At 38.3% G+C, this 15,756-nt stretch overlaps 1 protein-coding gene across 2 annotated transcripts in view; it reads left to right on the top strand.

The window, feature by feature from the left end:
• The window catches only part of vps50 (VPS50 EARP/GARPII complex subunit), a 126,146-nt gene that overhangs the window by 59,244 nt on the left and 51,146 nt on the right, over nt 1-15,756 (top strand). For both annotated transcript variants that reach the window (XM_023959805.2, XM_078954957.1), the window contains exons 14-21: nt 5,943-6,034; nt 6,107-6,201; nt 6,909-7,007; nt 8,994-9,084; nt 9,325-9,510; nt 11,046-11,164; nt 14,108-14,214; nt 15,086-15,207. In XM_023959805.2, the coding sequence (XP_023815573.1) occupies nt 5,943-6,034; nt 6,107-6,201; nt 6,909-7,007; nt 8,994-9,084; nt 9,325-9,510; nt 11,046-11,164; nt 14,108-14,214; nt 15,086-15,207 (911 nt within the window). The remainder of the gene's footprint in view (nt 1-5,942; nt 6,035-6,106; nt 6,202-6,908; nt 7,008-8,993; nt 9,085-9,324; nt 9,511-11,045; nt 11,165-14,107; nt 14,215-15,085; nt 15,208-15,756) is intronic.

Here is a 15,756-nt window from a genome sequence, read left to right as displayed (position 1 = left end):
ACAAGTGAAAGTTCATGAAAGTTCTGACCTGTTTCTTATATAGTAATATTTCAGTCTCACTCATAAAACGCTTTTTGTCCAGTGACAACATTTCCTTTTCAATTAACTTTTGTTTTTTTTTAGGTCAAGTGCTGGCTTTATTTTTTTTGGAAAATAAGACTTTTGCAAGGAGAGTTAAGAGAAGAAATTGTAGTAAATAGATTGTTGAGTCATGAGCTTTTGTCACTTCATACTACTGACCGTATATGAGAACCCAACTGTTGACTGAGTCATCCCCACCCCCTGGCTCCAGGAATCCCATAGATGTCTATCACAGTAAACATTCTTACTCTGCTACCTTTATTCTTTATCATTTTTGCTAATCCTAATTTTTTTCATGCTATTTTTTTTCTGTAGTGCAAGTTATTTAGATTATGAACTGACCAATCAGATGCCTCAATAAAAGTAGGTGGTTCCCCATCCAACGCTTGAAAGAGCAGATTGAGCAGATTCTCCCAAGCTCGCTTTTGGGTGTGGACTTCCAATAAGCTCTCTCCTGATTGGCCTGAGTGGTTCCATAGAAATGTTAACTGAGATCGCTTTAGACCAGTCATTGCTTACTGGCGTCGTCTGCTTCCAACATGACTACTATCACAAAAAAGTGGCAACTGGCTTTATTTATTTTTGTTGCAGCTACAATTAAGCCATTTTCTATGGGAGACGTCACACTCACCCAATCCAGTTCGTATATACAGTAAAGAGTTCATACGTTGTAGCTTATCAGGGCGACTGACAAATCTATGCTACCTTTAATGTATGTTTACATCGCAGCACTTTTTTTTTGCCATGTTAGGTAGATATTATGTAAATTGAACTTCTATTTCCATCTCCGTTGATATTTCTTGCACTGTGCCCAGTTCATTAGATAAATGACTGTGTCTGGAACGATTGGTGACATTTTGCGTTAAAATGATTCTGTTTTAGGCATTGTTCTCGGGGAGAAAGGACACACTCTGATGTTATTGTATGAGACACATCCGTCATCCCATAATTTGATTGTCATCTCTGTCCTCAGTCTACAGAAGTGACCTGGCTATCTGCTAGTCTCCATTTCCATGAGTGAGGCTCCTTTGAAGCAGTGTGTCATGTGAGCTTTATCACACTTGTAAAAGTGAGCTTTGAGTTGACACTGACATCAGTTTAACACAAGAGACCATTAGAGTCCTAGTGTTCGATGCGTTTAAGGCCCCTGCAGCCATTTCCCCAGTGAGACAGACATCACAATGAATTTCGGGACTCCAGCCAGATAATTTGTTGTGTTAGGTTGTTTAATCATTCTTGTCAGTTCATGAAGGAAAACAAGTTTTATGGAGAAGTGTCTTCTCCAAATAACTGACAAAACAGATTTATTGGGATGGAGGAGGCCGTGTCATGTTTTTTTTACGTTTGTCTGCACTGACAGATTCTTCAAATGTTCTCCTTGTCATATGTGATGCCTGATTGTGGTAGTTATAGCTACTTGTTGTCATATTTAATTGATATGAATTCTTTCATCAGTAGTTCTGCTTTTTGCCGTCATTTCAGTATTTGGAAGCGCTTGAATCTCTTTGACTGAACTTTGAAGTGACAGATGCCGGGAGCATTAAAACCAGTCTGTCTGACTCTAGAATGGGGATAGATCCAGGGTTCAGATGGATTTGGGGGTTTGGCCCCTTGGCTGGTGTTTGTTCAAACACTCTTTCTCTCCCTTGTTTTTTTCTTTTAGGATAAAGAGAGGGACATCTTGTGTTTTCTTTTGCTCGTACTAAGGTTCAATTTAAAGTCTAAATCTGACTTATTTTAGGATTCTAAAGTTACTGTAGTTTTGCCAAAAATGCCAATTAAAGATTTGTTTTATTTCTATTGGTGTTTTTTTTCTATTACTTTTGGCAAGTTATTGAATTGTTCAGTGTCTAAATCTTGCCCCGATTTTATGGAAACGATTGTGTAGCATGATTAAAAATAAAAGTCAAAACCAGAAATGCTTTTACATTTTCAAAATGAAGCTGCATTTGTTGACTACATACACACACAGCACTGACGTCATCGCCCCGCCTCCCCTCTGGAAGTGGAATTGAATAATGTGACAATGTTCGTAGGGTGGATGTTAAAATGAAAATGCAATCCCCTCTTTGCATTTTCATTTTAATTATTAATCAGAATAAGCGTTTTTTAAGTAGAAATGAAAAAGCATTTTGAAGTATTGAATTTTAATTTTGAGTCATGTGATGCAGCTTCATTTTGAAAATGAAAAAGCATTTCTATTAATCCATTTTAATCGTCAAATTAGACATTTCTAAAAGATTTTTGCCACACATTTACCAGAGAACTTTTTGAAAATGAAATGTCAAATACCATTTTCATTATCATTTTAATTAAGTGACAGAATCAGCAGTGTTGAAGAAGAAAATGAAAAAGCATTTTTGTGGATTGCTTTTTCATTTTAATTTTGAGTTATTTGATGCAGCTTAATTTTGGAAATTAAAAAATCATTTCTGGTTTTGACTTTTATTTTTAATTATGCTACAGAATCGTTTTCATAAGATTTATCTGAAATAATAACCTGCACACCTATGTAAGACCAGTGTACTTTAAGAGTTTTATACTTTTCTCTATAGAGAGAGCTCAAATTTTTTTATCAAAGCATTTAAGTGGTTTACCATTGAGTGGAAATGCCATACATAGACACAAAGACGTAGACATTTTTTTCCACTACAGTGCGGACAAATGTATTTGTAAGTCACCTATTCTGTAAGTTTCCAACATAAAAGATGAGGAAGGTCTGTAATGTTCACCATAGACACACTTAACTGTGGGACAGAAGGTTAAAGAATTAACAAAATCACATTTACGTTTCTTTTGAGAAATTATTTGCATAATTGGGTAGAAAATAAAAAACATTCTTTTTTCTGATGTGATTTTAATTCCTTCAAACAAAATTAAGGAAAATGTGTTTTTTAGATTAAAATTTTAAACATATTTGATGCAAAAATAAACAAAATGGGTAATAAATTGTTAAAAAAAAAAACAGTAAAAAACACTTTTTTTTCCAGTTGCACAGTTAGATCTTATTTTGTAAAGTTCTTTTGAAAGGACTAAATAAATATAACACATTCTTAATTTATAAAATGAGGTTGTGATTTAAAAACTGAGCCTGGAACTAAAAAAAAAAGAAAAGATTCAGAATGCTGCACTCTGTACTTTTAGCTCATTTCTGACGGCATTTTTCCAGCAGATCTGCTTCTCTTCAAGTAGTTCTAGGTTTGTAACTATGCTGCAATAATACCAACTTTTAATAATATATAGCATGTGATAATAAACCTAACCCTCTCTGACATAGTTTAAGATTCCAGAGACTCTGAAACTGAACCGTTTATTAAAATAGTTTAAGTTCTCACAGGCTGTAAATTCTGAGCTCTCAAATCTGTGATTTCTTCACACGTTAAAGGGATTCCTCTTAACTTTGCAGAAATATTGTTCTCTGTATATGTAAATTTCCTGTTTTGGTTTCTGACTTGTGGATTGCCTTCAATTTATTTAATGTGTTCTAAGGGCAAATAACAGGCTTACTTTTATGACTGTAACAGCACAAATCTGAATCTTACTGAAAAGACTTCAAATTCTTGAGTCTTTATTTATCATCCATCAAATCAGATCTGTGCGATGCCTTCCTGCGCATTTAGTTATGGAGAAATGTGACGTTCAAGTACCGCTACGTTACAAACATAGTGCGTTAGGTTCTTTTCCAAACTGTAATGTAAAACTTATTGTGTTTTTCTTTTTTGTCTAGATGCATTTAACTGACAAAGACCCACTCCGATCATCTATTGATCTGTTTTAAAAGCTTTTCCAGTGGTATTTTAATTATGATTATGCAGTTTTTAGATAAAATGATTTTTTTTGGCGTTTTCTAGAACATAGTTACTGTAGGGCAGCAGTAGCTCATTGGAAAATGTGCCTCTGAGTTGTTGGCAGGACAGTTGGCATGGAGCAACACCCCCTCTCCGTTACTGAGAGCTATGTGTCTCAAGAGGACCTCTAGACATCAATGGCTGAAACCGGAAGTCCTAACCAGGAACCAGAAGCCCCCCTAAATTGCTAGAAAAAAATGTTATTTTAACTGGCAACCCTAACACTTGGTTTTTTCCTGTTTTAAGCTTTTATGGTAAATGCGAAATGGCGTATACTTATTATTATTATATAGCGCTTTTCTACCTTCCTCGAAGGGCCCAAAGTGCCTTAAAGTCACATTCACAGACACATTCACACTCTGGTGGCGGCTCCGCTGCCCAACACTGATGCCAACTTTCCACCAGAGGCAAAGAGGTGTTCAGTGTTTTGCCCAAGGACACTTCGACACATGGGCGGGGAAGGCGAGGATCGAACCTGCAATTTTTCGATCAGTGGTCGACCCCCCCTATCACTGCACCACGACTGCCCCCCTTTTATTTTTATTTTTTATTTTTTTTTTTACAGTTTTGAAAGCAATAAAATGATTGCCGTTTTAGCCCTATTTTAAGCTCATCTTGGTCACTAAAGCTCAAGGGTGGGATCACAAAAGTCATGGTTTGGATCATTTTTCAGACAAGTTTAAAAAAAAAAGGCAACAAAAGTACAAAATTACAAGATAAAAGTTTACAATTAAAAAAAAAAGCTTCAAAGCATATATATTTAATAAATCGAACACACACATATTTTAAAGTTTGCTCATTCAGGCCAATTTATTTTATTTATATTTATTTTATTATTATTAACACTTGTGTGCCAAGACCTTGATGAGTTGTCTTCTACAGATTAAAAGGTGGATCTGTGCCAAAGGAGTGCAAATGGGATCAAATGCTAATTAGTGCTGGACACGATATGACCCACCTTTGGTTTAAACTTTTCTTAAAGTTTTGTGGCAAGCCCAGGGTACAAAGACATAAATCAAATACTCAAACAGAAAAAGAAATAATCTTTTCCTCTCATCTGTTTAGACGCTCGCTCTTCCTCTGCTTCTGATTCACGATTAGCCAAACGATCTTAGTCAAATATACTCTTTGTCCTACTCAGGCTTTTCTATTCTTACAAAGTAAAAGGAATGTTTCTCCACAAAAAATAACACTGAAATATTTATGAAAAAATTCAGTTATTATATATTGTCGACCCTAAACAAAATCATTTCTTTTTCCTTAAAAAATGACCCCTTACTTATCGACTGATTTACATTTTTACACTGTGAGAGTTAAACCCCATTTCCTGATATAATATGTCAATAAAATGTTTTCCTTAGAAATGTAAATTGTTGCTGCCAAAGGTGCAAATTATTGACGATTCCTTTGGTCTGTCCACTGATGAGATTCCAGTAAAGTCACTGCATGTGGGCTTGACAGCCCTCTCGGCTTTAAGGCTCAGTGCTGCCTTTTTTCTCCAAAAATCCATTTAATACGGCACAAGCAGCCAGAGATTTATAAAGGCAATTTTCGACTGAAGGTAAGGATTGATTTTCTTTTGACACTGCACCACATGATAGTCTGTCTGATCTGGGAGAATAGAGACAACAAACATACAAGAGAGGGGACAGTGAGCCGATGATGGAGGAGGAATCATGTCAGACAGGGAACAGGGTTCTAACAGCTTATTGAGCAGTCATCCAGCATTGTCCTGCTGGTCTCTGGGCTGCTGTCAGTCTCTTTCTCTGTTGGGAATGCTTGACCTTCTCTCTTGTCAGATGCTGACTGGCAACAGCTCCTGACAGCTGTTCTCTGGTGAATCATCAGCTCAAAGTGAAGGGCGTTTGACGATACTAATTTTCAATATCCAGATCAATCGGACCAGGTTTTATTCGTCATATTTTACTGAATTGCTTTATTAAGCAAACAAACAAAAAATGACTTTTCTGTGACCCCTTTTTGTTTTTTTTTATTTGTCTCCATCCATTGTAGATGAGCTTGCAGCATCAAAGTCTGATGAGTCGATTGTGGATCGTAGCTACGTCAAAAAGAAGTTGGAGCACGGACTCTCACGGATCTGGCAGGTTTGTCTCCAGATTTCATCTCCACAAAGTCTTCTTGCACAAATCACACCATCCCCTAATCCCTCTCCACAGGACGTCCAGCTGAAAGTGAAGTCTTACATCCTGGGAACGGACATGTCCAACTTCAAATTTGACGATTTCATCGTGGTTCTGGACGTCATCAGCAGGTACATCTCGCCGTCTGCCTCGTTTTTGCCTTTTTCCACTAATTGCCCATCTTTGTCTTGCTCTGGCGGCCCCCTGCCTCCTGCGTCATGTTCTTCTGGATGAGCTCCAGAGCTTTTCCCACACCCTCTTCTTTGTGTCGGATCGCTCATTTGCTCAGTCACACACTCAGCAACGCACTCACATCAGTAAAAACACAGCTCCATCAGCTCCATTGAGACACTGTTTAAAAATATAACAATATAACCCAGATTTAACAACTTGCCAATTCAATATGCTCTGATTATAATGAAATATCTGTCATTAATTTAACAAACAACAAATAGGAATTAGTCATTTTTGTGCTGTTTGGATTTGTTTTTGCCCTCTTTATTGGAAGTCAAGTTCAACTAAAACACATAAATTGAAGTATTTTACTAATTTAGGCCCTTAAGGTGTGAAATAAAAATGTATTTATTCCTTTTCTAAGACCTAAACTCTAAAATTGTTTTCTGTAATCCCCTGTCCTGTAAAAAAACCATCCATGCTTTATGAGACTGATCTATCAAAAATATTATTCTTTCTTTTACATTTTCTTTCTATTTTCCCCTTCTTTCTTTTTGTGCTCTATTTTGTGTCAAGTTCTATTCCTGTTACAAAATCAAAATGTTTATGCAGTCTTTGGTTTTCATCATTGCTGTGTTATTGTCCCTCCGACCTCCCGTTCCAGGTTGATGCAGGTTGGTGAAGAGTTCTGTGGCAGCAAGTCTGAGGTCCTGCAGGAGTCAATCAAACGCCAGAGTGTTAACTACTTTAAAAACTATCACAGGTGAGCAAAGCCACCGTCTGCTAAAGGAAAATTCGGCTGCAACCCTGGCCACTGGATGCCTCTGGAACTCCTTTCTCAGTAGTCTCTCAGCTCGCTGTTGCGTTTGCCAGTCGTTTCAGCTGTTTGGGATGATGTAGGACTGACACCCCACCTCTCTATTGTAATAGTTTTCATTTAAAATTTTACGTAAAGGTTTCAAAAAGGTTTTAGCTTTGAAATTTTTGATTTAAAAGAATCATACGAGTTATGACACATCATTGTGGCACCTTGGAACATTATATCAGTAAGTAGAACTTTGCCTAATATTTTAGTCTTTTATCCCATAGTTTTAACCTTGTCTTTACTTTGTTTTAGGATTTATACATTTTTATATTGACTCTACGTGTTTGTTCTGTGTTGTAGAAACAATGACTGTATATGAAAGTTGGACCGAGTGAGTGTGACGTCACCCATAGAAAACGGCTTACTTACAAATAATTTGAACGTTTGTCGTGGAACACCTACTTTTATGAAGACATCTGATTGACCAGTTTATGACTTGGAAAACTTTCACTACAGAAAGAATATAGGATTAGCAAGAACTGGTAAAAACAAAGGAAGTAGATCAAGAATGGTTATTCTGACCAATAGAATGACTGAGTAACAGCTGCTTATTTCTCCATAGAAGTCTATGGGATTTTGGCTCCTTGGAGCCAGCGGGTACTTCCTGTTTAGAACGATGGGTCACATATTCCAGTTATCATGTACAGTGAAGGTCTATAACACAAAAAAAGTTCCATCTCAATGTTTGGGATTTTTGCTGTAAATACATTTATAGCTTGGAATAGTTTTAAGTTTCAGATTTTTACGGAATTATTGTATTATATAATATAAAGTATCTGTAAAAGAAAAGAAGCTAGGGTTATACTTATGAGATAGATGTCGAGCGTTGCCACAAATAGTAGTTTTGACGATAAACGAACCAAGTAAATCTTAAAATAGAAAAGAAACCTTACTAATGCTAATGTAACACTGTTTAGAGTAAAAACACAGTTAGCAATAAAAAAAAAAGAATCAGCATATCTTACATATGATTAGAGATAAATGACGTGAGTGAGTATTTAGGTTATCTGTCAAGAGTAATTGATAAAGCACTAAAATGTCTGAGTTGTGTTAAGCCTTAAACCCCGTGATGGGAAATGGCAAAGATGGAAGATACAGATCAGACATGATGGAATCCAGCTCTGAGTTTGATGTGATGAGATAGAAGTGATCTGGATGACAAATTGCTCCAGTAACCAAAGAGGAGAGTAAGAGGGAATTGACCTGAAGGGGAGAGGAGGAAGAGGAGAGGAGCACATGAGGATTCTCACGTCTGCACCGCCATTGAAGAAGCTGGAAATGTGCAGATCACTGTGCATTAAGCTTGATTCATTTTGTGTCATTACCCAGAAGTGAACTTTCACTGTATTTGTCCCTCAGTTGCTGCAGTGCAATCCTCAGCGGGTGGGTAATGTTGGCCTGAGGATGGGATTCTCAAAATCTAGCCATTAGAAACAGCCAAGTGTTGCAAAAAGAAAGGAAGTTTTCATTGATTGAAAACTTATTCCACATTTTTAGCGCTTTAATTCTTTGTGAACTAAAAACCAAATAAAATAAATTCAATCAACTTAAATTAAACTTAATTTTGGTTTTGGAATGAATATGCTGACTGTTGAAGTGAAATATGCTTTACTGTCTCTACTGCTTCCTCCTGTATTTATTATTATGTAATTTCATATATTTCTAAAGCCTTTAAAACAAAAACACGATTTGTTTGTGCTGTTAACACATTCAAAGACGATGCCTGCCGAACATCAGCGACTCTGGCTACTTTTGTTTGTCTCTGTGTTCAATCTAGATATTTCTGGACACAGAAACTACTGTAGTCTGTTCAAATATGTCAAACTGCATGATGCTTGTTTTTCCCTGACATGATTTCTTTCTTTCTTCCACTCAACCTTTTAGAGCACGTCTGGAGGAGTTGAGGATGTTTCTGGAAAATGAGACGTGGGAGCTTTGTCCAGTCAAGTCCAACTTTAACATCGCCCAGCTCCATGTGAGTAAATGTGAAGCATTCATTTTTCCATGGAAAGTCCCCCATTGCATGTGCTTTTTATGTAAAGATTGCAGAGGAAATCAGTTAGCGTGTACTTTTAAAATAATTCATTTGGTCTAATTTCATAAATGTCTGATCACTTTCCGGCATTTGAAGCTTTTTTTTTTTTTTTTTTAAAGAAACCAAGTTTTCAGCGTGTATGATTAAGAGCCTCATCTGCTGCCACTGTCTCTGATCCAGGAGTTCAAGTTCATGGGCCAGTGTCGCTCTCCATCCGTGTCCCCAAGCAGACAGGCTGTTTCCACCTCCTACGCAGCCCAGGAGGATCAGTCTCTGTTCCAGCAGTACGTCCAGGACGGGAACCCCTTTGAGATGCACATAGAAGAGAAAGAAGAAGAGACGGAGGACGTGCTGGCCTCTAATGGGGTAGAGCTGACTGAACGAACTCAACCATTTGTTTGTCAGAAGTTTAAAAACTAATAGTGTATTATTTATTTTGACTACAATCTATGATATATGAGGAAGAGTGTTGGCTCTGGATAGGCATGATTCAATTAGGATTCAATAAAAAAAAAGATGGGAACTTTTCACAATAGGGTGGCCTCCATAAAAAAATAAAATAAATTGACAATACTAAAGTTATAGAATTAAAAGAAAAAAATCATAATTTTACAAAAATAAAGTTGTAACATTTTGAAAAGAAAAATCCAAAATTTAAAGGACAGAAATGTGAAAAAATGAGAAAAAAAGTCAAAATTTTACAAGAATAAACTTGTAGAACTATGAGTAAAGAAGTGAATATTTGACATTAATACAATTATAATTTCATAAACTATAATCTGAGAATTTACTAGAATAAAGTCATACATTTATGAGGCAAAATAATGTTTAAGATAAATAAGATCAATGTTGTGTTTTGGTATGAGAGACTGAAAGCGGTTACTTTTGATTTGGTTTCATAAAGAAAGAAATACTAATATGTTTTTTATTGAGTCAACATTGACTAATTTTTAGTATAAGGTCATCGAAAAGAATTTGTTGGAAACTGGGCTTTGACCCACGAGGAGTGGATTTCCAGCGGGCGCGGCGTTAACTTTGTTGGCAGCATAGTCGCAGAGCTCCAAATGGATCATGGCACATGGATTTCTATGATAAACTAAAGTAGGGAAGAGTGATACATCAGGGCCAGTATCGGTATGGACTGATTTTTACATAACTGATTGAGATTTTGTCAGAAGGAATCTACTGATATTCTTCAGACACTTTAGTTTGTGAAATGTGTACTTGTTCCTAATAGATTTGGACGCTTATGTTTACAGTCATAGTCAGTAATTGACTGTTTTCAGGTAAACGTTATTTTTATTTTGGACACATGTTGTTCCTAAAAGATCCCTGGCAACTGGGAGTCTACAGTTTACAGTTATGCCGAATATTCAATGAATGATCTGAATGCTTATAGATATATTTATAGTAAAGTGTTAAACTGATACTTGTTACTATGAGATCCTTTGCTGTATATTAAAAAGGTAAAATATAAGAAACAAAAAAGAAATCTAAACTTTGTGTTGCTGTAGACACTTAAGTATCAGTATCAGCAAATATCAGGTGAAATACTGGTATCTGTCCTAAACCTAAGTCTTATGGCATCACCATAAAGGGCAGCATTGATGAATGTAGCCATCTTGTAATGTGGATGGAGGCTTTCATAGCCAGCTTTATTCTCGAAAAAGCGTATTTTTCCTTTTGGATATTTAGACATTTTTCTTATTATTTTACACGTTTATTCTCATAGATTTTTGACTTTTTTTCTCATATATTAATGTATTTTTCTCTTGCATGGTGGCCCTAATACTCTGTTATACTTTTCTTTGGGAGATTTTTGCTTCCACTTTCATTTGAATTCAGTGTCTTGACATTTTCTCCAAGGGAAAAATCTGATCGCTCTTTTCGTATTTTTCCAGTATGAGTCAGATGAGCTGGAGAAGAGCGTGTATCAGGAATACGACAGCGACAGCGACGTCCCTGAGGAGCTCAAGCAGGATTATGTTGACGAGCAGACAGGTGACGCCCCTCTGAAGAGGTCAGTACTAACTCAAGCTGTCACAGAATGACATTTATTAAATTCGGGCCTTGTCAGATCATCTATGTTCAGAAGATACAGTGAGCATAGACGTATTTGTTAGATGACAGAGGTTTGTAATGGTCATCATGATACACTTCAGCTATGGGAGACAGATTGTAAAATAAAAAGTCCTGAAAATCAAATTGTTTGATTTTTAAAGAATTTATTAAGAGAACTAGGCAGAAATTAATTATTTGGCTTCTCGTCTTTTGAGTGGGCCAATTTGCAGAATCTTTCATTCATTCATCTTCTAAACCCGTTTTGTCCTTTTCGGAGTCACGAGGCTGCTGGAGCCTAACCCGGCCATTTGTGGGCTAAGGTCGCCAAAGGTCGTGGACAGGTCGCCAGTCTGTCGCAGGGCCACAAATCACACACCCAAATTCATACCTAACGGCAATTTAGAGTAACCAATTCACCTATGACGCATGTTTTTGTACGGAAGCTGGAGTTTTTGGAGAAAACCCACGCATGCACGGAGAGAACATGCAAACTCCACACAGAAAGGTCCCCTCGCAAGAGCGCTAACCACTGCGCTACCCTGTCAAATGAAGCTGGAGCTAGGGAATGCTAGCTTTAGGGTCTGACCGGCCCGGTTGAAGCGGCCTCGATCGCTGACGAGCTGTCTAGGGTGTATGCCGCCTTCGCCCAGCAGTAACAGGGCCAGCCAACAGCAACCCGCACGGCCCCACCGAGTTAAAAAACGGATGGAAGTTCAGGAAGAAAACGCTTGCATCAAGCAGCCACGTGTGATTTATTTTTCTACCCTTCGATGGAGTCACTGATAACGCCACGTGCCCAAATCTGAGTTTCTTGCCGTGCTGCGGCCGATGCCCAGATCACGCTGTAGAACCTTAGATCATGTCAGTACATTGAATTTACATCAAAACCTGACGCCCCTGATGCACAAAGTGTGTTTTGTGTTAATGCAGCATTAGTCAGACTCTTCATTTTTAACCCTTATGTGGTGTTCGGGTCTGTGGGACCCGTTTTCATTTTTTATCAAAAGAAAAATTATACAATTAATTAATTTTTCAAACTCAGACTCACTGGCCTTGGCTCATTTTCTGTGAAGAACATATATCAGAATACATTTTTAATGACCACACACCGTATACCCCCCCAACACATTTATATTACATATAAGATGTTCGGGTCCACTGGACCCAGGGCTAATAGAAGTGTGGGAATTGATGTTTTATGTACCTACACTCTGTCCTCCACCTGTCTGGGCCTGCTGTGTGTGTGTGGGTGTGTGTAAGTGTGTCTGTGTGTGTGTGACCAGTGAGAAAGAGAGAGAGAGAGTGGCAGAGAGAGAAATTTTCACTGTAAATGTGAGTTCTGTTTCTGCACCTGCGGTTCCCGCGCAAGGTTGCAACATTGTTAGAATAATTCAAGAATCAACTCTGTTTGCTCTCGTTCTCCCGCACATTTGACATTTAACCATTTGACTTTCTTGCGGGAATCTTTAATATTTCGCTCTTTATCTGCTACAAATTGGAGGCGGGACACGTTAAATATAGCTTTGCCAGTGTGGTTTCTTATCACAACTGATCAAAATGGCCAAAAAGCTTTCTGCGCAGAGGGCCCTGGAATTGATTTTAGAAGAGAGTGACGTTTTTGATGATGATGTAGAGGGAGACGATTCAGAAGAGGAGGTTTCAGAATTAGAGGATCACATTTCTGAAAATTCAGAGTCTGACAGTGACTCTGAAGAAGATGATTAGATTGGGGCGGCTGTGGAGCAGCGGTTGGGTGGTTGGCCCATGATCGTAAGATTGCAGGTTCAATTCCCGCCTTGCACGCCCATGAGTCGAAGTGTCCTTGGGCAAGACACTGAACCCCACCTTGCCTCTGGTGGTAGGCGGGCGCCTGTGTTTGGCAGCGGAGCCGCCACCAGTGTCTGAATGTGTGAGTGAATGTGTGTGACTGGGTGAATGGGTCTGTGATTGTAAAGGGTTTTGTCCTTGTTGGAAGAAAGGCGCTATATAAGTATACGCCATTTACCATTTACCATTTAGATTGAGCATCAGCCAGTTCCAAAACGAAGCCATCAGCACCCAGCCGTCAGCAGCCAGGACCATGTGTTGTATAGGCTAGTGGCTAGAAGGCCATGTGTTCAATGGGGCTGATGTGTTGTCTGGACTAATAGGTTTACTCTATGTGTTCAGCTTGTGTTGTGCACCTGAATGGGTTCAGTTTCTGTGTTCAAATAAATAAAAGTCAGTAGTTTTGAAAACCCTTGCTTCACTTGAAAATTTGTTTCCACTCATATCTTGACTTTAATTGATTTTCTTTATCACGTTTTAAATAATGAGTTATGAATGTGATCTAACAAAGGTAAAGGGCAAAAATTAACCAAATATACTGATTGTAAATGGATAAGGTAAACATCTGTCGAGTATTTTAACATCAAAGTGTTTGATTGTGAGGCATTAAAAACCACAACATGCAACGGGTCCACCAGACCCACGAACACTGGCTGAGTAACAACAATATGAACACCACACAAGGGTTAAATCCCATGGTTAAATACTACTAGTCATTCCTCCGACACACTTGATGCATCACCTTCCAGTCACTCTATATAACTTAGAGGTGATAATGATTGATTATTAAAAAGGTTGCATGATCCGATCCAGAAAGACCACCAACTAATTTTTCAAGATAGGTTTGGTGTCAGGGATGTAATGACCAGTTCAGAGGCTTCACCACGGGGGTCCATGTGAATGTCCTGCTGTGTGTAACTGGTCCTGATTGACCAATTAGAACACTTAGACCCAAACTAAAGGTTTTGAACTCGAGTTCGCAGGGGTTCAGAGATGATTTCAAGTATCACTGAGTCTGTTTATTTTTTCAATTATGCTTTCTTTCTCTTGTTTCGTCGCTCCATGCACGCACCAGTGGATCCCGAGACACTATAAGAAGCAAGAGAAAGTCTGACTACTGTCTTAATAAGGCAAATGCTCCAATCCTCACCAACACCACCCTCAACGTCATTCGGCTTGTCGGTAGGTCCTGCACTCGCACACACAACCCATGTTTCACAGGAGCCAAGGCTCATCTCCTCTGGCCCTCAGAGATTTTAATTTACTCAGCAATTAAGGAAATGATGGCAATCAGGAGGCTCTGTAGCTGTGTGACTGAGCTGCGGTGGTAATGGTTAGCCTTCACCCTGGCTCCGACCTCCATTTCCAATGCGCTGCTTTGTGGCGTGAAGATGAGGTCATTCAGAAACACCTCTCTTGGATTTTAGGGGCCTGACATTTTTTTTTTAGATTCAGTAAACTCTGGTTGATGCCCTTCAGTGGAAGCAGTAAAGGTTTCTGATTTTCAAATGAAACATTTCTCCTCTTTTATTTTTAAACTTTCAGACAGAACAACAGAAATATTATGTTTTCCCCGTTTCCTTGGGAATCAATAAATCTTCTAGCATTGAACACAGGCGGTTCTATTGATTTAGGTCCACGCAGCGAGACTCTTAAGAAGAAAAACACACAGTTTGATTCCCTGTTAAAGTCCGTCTCAGCAGGACTGCAATGGAGTTAGGTTGAACCCTGACTTCTTGGTATAGAAGTTAAGCGAAGGGGCGTAAAAAGTGAGAAAAACACAGAGCTTCAAGATGTAGTTGGCTTATTTCCCTTTATCGGTAACCTTGTTACACTCCTGTTCTCCTGAATATGTAACTTTTATTACTTGTCTGCTAAATTAAATTCTCACATTTTGTATGCAAATGCAACACAGTTCTGCTGAAGTTCCACCCTGAAGGCTGTGGGTCCAGTCTCCCTGTTCAGCTCGTATTGACTGATGAAAGTTTTATATGAACACAAGTTTTGCTGTTTAGTAAACTGACGGGCGTTTCTTTGTGTTCATCCCACACAGGCAAATACATACAGATGATGAACATCCTCAAACCAATTGCCTTCGATGTCATCCACTGTGTGTCGCAGCTCTTTGACTACTACCTTTACGCTGTGTACACCTTCTTTGGACGCAACGATATGGTACAGTATTTAGTATCTATAGCCTTTTCTTTGTCCACAGTCTTATTATTGGTTATTGTTTGTTAATCAGATATTTTACACCTTAAAGGTTTCATCTTCAAGGGCATTAAAAAAATGCTGGAATTGCTCAACCTACTGAACTCAACATAGTGACCTTTTACTCGTGGAATCAAACCTATGAACCCAACAAATTGGCTGAAAGTTTATATAAGTTAAAGTTAGTTGATTTGATGACTTAAACCTTAGTCACATGCAGCCAATTTGGGGTTGACCCTTGTGGGTGCTGCAGGTTTTTGGGTTGTTTTGGGGCCCGTGAAGAGAGGAAGGGCTGCATCTTAAGGGGGGACGGAGGCGTGTCCTACAGTTCCCTTTGTCTTCACAATAAATAGCAAATTTATCGTTATCGCAATATCAAGTTGTGCAATACGCGTATTGCAAAAGTTGGCGAAAATTGCAATAAATGGTAACCTTAAATGTACTAAAACAATCTTATGGCAGCTTGAAGTATTTAACGTATCAAATTAATGCAAATAAGATGGACGCCTTCAC

Source organism: Oryzias latipes, chromosome 11 (genome assembly GCF_053564925.1).
Source record: "Oryzias latipes strain Hd-rR chromosome 11, Olatipes_Hd-rR_3.1".
In the NCBI taxonomy this organism is placed as follows: Eukaryota; Metazoa; Chordata; class Actinopteri; order Beloniformes; family Adrianichthyidae; genus Oryzias; species Oryzias latipes.
This window is presented reverse-complemented; position numbering and strand designations above follow the sequence as displayed.